This window comes from Oryzias melastigma, linkage group LG20, assembly GCF_002922805.2.
Source record: "Oryzias melastigma strain HK-1 linkage group LG20, ASM292280v2, whole genome shotgun sequence".
Lineage (NCBI taxonomy): Eukaryota > Metazoa > Chordata > Actinopteri > Beloniformes > Adrianichthyidae > Oryzias > Oryzias melastigma.
Window position 1 is genome coordinate 16,805,921 of NC_050531.1, and position 4,254 is coordinate 16,810,174.

Below are 4,254 nucleotides of genomic sequence, written 5' to 3' on the forward strand. Positions count from 1 at the left end.
CTGATAAATTAGCTCCTAAAAAACAAAAAAAAAAAAAAGAAAAACTAGCCTGCCGGCTAATGTGTGCGCGTCTGTGTGCCACTCATATGCAATGCTTAATGTTGTGGAACCAATTCTGTCGTTTCCATTATGTAAATACATTTGCCTCAGCACTATATTTTATGTATTGTCTCCCTTGTCTCAATTACTTGGGCTATTAAAAATCAAGAGGTTATGGAAATGAGTCGCGGTCACCTGTTTGTGGTTTGATGACAACTGCAAAGTATTTATTTATTTTTTTGCTTTTGCAGTTGGAGTCGGACATGCGCTTCCAGCATTCATCCATATTCCAGGATGTGATGGAGCCGACATGCTGGCATCTTCAAGCATGAGCAGCACACGACTTATCATGAAAACTGCAAACAAACAGAGGAGCTGCTCATTTATTTAGATTTTCCCTCCTTTTAGAGGAAGAGCAGGATTTAAAGAGTTTCTGTTTGTGGTCTCATCCTTCAGTTTTAACCAACTTAGTGTTAATTAAAAGAAAAGAGGAAAAACGTGCATAGAATGAATGCTTTTATGAGTCTTTTAAAAATGTCATCCTTCCTTTTGGAGTGAAATGACAGAATGATTACAGAATGATTTATTCAAACTGTGTTTTTGAACTTTAAAAAGTGAAGGTTTTGCATCATCTGCAGTCTGCTGCTGATACAACAATGTGGGATGCAAGATATGAAGGATTAGTTTATTAATTATTTTAGGTTGAAATAGGCTGTTTTCATTAAAGCCAAACTAATTATTGAAGAATTTATAGTAATTTCATTTTCAAAAAAGCACAAAGAGAGAAAAATATACTAACAAAAATAGCTTGTGTGAGATTATTGTCTTGGCAGCTGATATACCAACTTTTTTCTATTGTTTTTTTTTTTTATTCCATTTTAGATCTAAAGATTGATAAAAAAAAAAAAAGCAGTTAATTCAAACTTTGGTCTTTTTTCCTTTTGTTTGGATGCAAGTTTTTTTTTTTTTTTGTAAATGATGACATAAAAAGTTAAAATTTAAAAAAATCTTTGTGAAAATGTCTATTTCCAATAGTATCAAATCCTGGCAATTGTTTCTCTATAACTGCATTATTGAGTATAAAAAGAAGAAAAAAAAGAGGTTGGTGGTTAAAAGAAGCATTCAACTTTTTGTTCATTTGCTCACACTAAACCTTTTTTTCTTATTTTTGTCTCCGGATCATTTTCTGACGGAGACGCGTCTGCGCCAACCGCTGCGCCGTGGATCCTCCGTGCGCACTGATGCGCGCCCGGCTTTGGAACGCAAAACCCGCGGCGCGGTCCAAGTGGCGTAAAGTTTTTACCTCTTCTCTTCGACCGTCTCCTCCGTCTCCGCTTCAGCTTCATCTTGTTCGCCTGGCCGCCCTGCGCACCTGCCGCGCGGCCGCCGTTCCCAAGTACGGATGCCATCTGCGCAGCCTCCGGAGCGACGCACGGGAACAACTTGGAGCCGCCGGCGCGCCTCTCCTTTGTGGTACTTTGTCTCGCTTCCCGCAGCCTCCGTCCAACGCAGCGTCCTCCGCTACGAGTAAACCCTTTTTATGATCCCCTCCACGCCGGGGAGGTGTGTGTGGTGAGGGGGGAGGAGGAGGAGAGGAGGTCGCGTCTGGCTGCTCCTCCTGTATCACCTCTGAAAGTCCAGCTCTGCGCGGCTGTGTGCGGAGCAGCTGCCGTCACTCCCGCGCCTCTCCGCCAGCTCTGCCGCACCTCTGCAGAAATTTAGGGGGGCATCAGCCACTTTGGACTCAATCATGCGGGACGTCTATCTATTTGCTGCCGAGATTTCTAATTAGGGTCCAATCGCGGCTGTTTGGGAGGTGTGACATCACCAGCGACACCCACCAGCTCACACCCCTCCTGCACCCTCAGCGCTCTGACTCGCTGGCATTTTTTTGTTCTTTTTTTGCCAGCAGTTTGCTCCACCTGAAGGATGCTGGAGATGATTCCTGCCTTGTTAGAGGGGTCAAAGGTCAGATGGGAAGGTTGTCTAGGTTACAACAGCTGATGGGATGCTCAGCCTGTCTTTTTAAGACCCACTCCGATAAAAAATGTGTCTTTAACATGTTATTGTGGAGTTTTTCTCACGATGGAGCACATACATGAAGAGAATTAAGCTTAAATATGCATTTATGAGTATTTCATCATTCATATCAGTGAATGAGGAGCAGATGAAAAAATGCTGTTGAAAAAAGTTTGTAATTACGTAGGAACTACATTCGGCGCGCCGCAAGCTCCCTGCTCTGCTCCACTATGATGCATCCATTTCCAGACAAGTAGATCCATGAACATCTTCATTTTTCCTCGTCCAAGTTAGGATCTGGCTCCAATATTAATCTGTTTTTGTTGCACCGGTAATATTAGGTTGAGAGAGGCTATGGGAAATTAAGTTCGACTTACTCCACACCAATAAAGCTGAAGGTGAATTTTCGATTAACTACTGCCACTCTGCAGAAACTACGTCCTTGAAAACTTTTTTTTTTTTTATAAAAGCAAAATAGTCATAATTGAAAGACTGCTGGAAACACTTTTAGAATATGTCAAAAGATGATTGGAGTGGGACCATTGACTGTTTATTCATTGGACAGATTAACCCCTCCCTTCTCATGTTCCAGACAGGAAGTACCTGCTGGTTCCAAGAAGTCAAAGACTTTCATTGAGAAATAGACAGTTGTTAGTAGTTACTTAGTCATTCTATTTGTCAGAATAACCATTCTTGCTCTGATACATTCTTCTTAACATATTCTAATAATTTCCTATTAAATACATTTTTTCCTCATCGGAAGTTATTGAAGTTATAAACTAACCAATCAGATGCTTCAGTAAAGCATGTGGTACCTGCTGGCTCCACCTCAAAAGTTTGACTGACTCCTGATTTGGCGACAGTAGTTCCTAAAAAAACGTGACCCAGACCAACTCTGACCAATCACTGTAGACAGGTTACAAAATGTCGGTGGTCGTATCAGGAAGCCATGGTGACAGCTTTGGCCTCATTTCAAAAGACATGGAGGTAATTCATTTTCTATGGGTGACGTCAATACACCTTGCTTTGTCCAGTGATTAATATACGTCTATGAATAGGACTAATTGATGAAAAACTTTTTCTGCCATTTTCTCGTTTAAGTTTAGTTGGAATTTAACTTCAAAACGACTCCAACTGGTTTAAAAAAAATTGAAAACTTAATCATCAAACCTACAAAAAATGTAAATTTTCTTATGTTTTATCCCTCAATCATTTGTTTTAGGTTTAGTTTTTTGGTAACCTTCAGGAGCACCAGAAAAATAACTATAATAAAGAAAAAAATAATAAACCTTGCAGCAAAGTTGTGACATTTTGACATTTTGGGGCGAAACCGCGGTGTCAAGGCTTTCAGAAAGCATTTGTGTTCCTCCTCGCTGCAGGTTAATGTGCCCCCCTCCCTCTCCTCTCACAGGCGTCTGCGGTAGAAGGTCAGGTGTGTTGGGAGGAGGCGCTGCAGGACGAACTCGAGAACTCCCCGCGGTGAATAAATGTGGATTCATATCAGCTTCTGGTTTATGTGCGTCTTTGAACAACAGATGCATACAACAACAAAAATCTCAAAAATGGTTGCTCCTGTTGTTGTTACCCCCCTCCCAGGTTCCTTAAAGACCTACTTTGATGAAATTGTGTTTTTGACATGTTCTTGTGGCACTTTGCTGATTATAGACATATATTAGGAAACACAAGCTAAAATTGCATTTCTGAATATTTCTTTGTTTAAATTGTTGTGACTGTCTAGAAATTGTGTCCCCTATTGGCAACCCTAGCTCAGGTCTAGGGAGAGAAATACAAAGAGGGACAATATCAAAAATTGGGCACCAATGACAATAAAAGAAACAGAGTTTATTAAAAAATGGAAATCCTGTGTCCTAAAATGAAAGAACAAAAATGAAATAATTAGTGCACTGTTTCAAACAAAAGGACAAACTAAAGGGAGGTTGAACCTTGGCCAAACATAAAGTAAGTCAGGGAGACTGCTGACCCAACCATGTCGATCATCAGAGTTCTAACTAAAACCTAAATATAATCAATAAATCAAATCTAATAAACAAAGCCTGCAAACTACCAAGGTCCAACCCAAAACTAAAATAACAAAACCCACAAGTCTAAGAGACAAAGACAACTAAACAAACCAGCACCACACCAATTAAAACCCAACCAGCTCCTCAGCATGCCGCTCGTCGTCCTGCCTGCCTT

General features: G+C 40.6%; 1 protein-coding gene across 2 annotated transcripts in view; it reads right to left on the reverse strand.

Moving 5' to 3' along the window:
* The window catches only part of adarb2 (adenosine deaminase RNA specific B2 (inactive)), a 212,170-nt gene extending 209,764 nt beyond the window's left edge, over positions 1–2,406 (reverse strand). The window contains exon 1 of one of the 2 annotated variants that reach the window (XM_024279861.2): positions 1,343–2,404. In XM_024279861.2, coding sequence (XP_024135629.1) covers positions 1,343–1,448 — 106 coding nt within the window. In that variant the 5' untranslated portion in view covers positions 1,449–2,404. Of the gene's footprint in view, positions 1–1,342 lie in introns of both variants that reach the window. The other variant, XM_036217496.1, reaches the window with a different exon arrangement.
* Between the last annotated feature and the right edge of the window lie 1,848 nt (positions 2,407–4,254).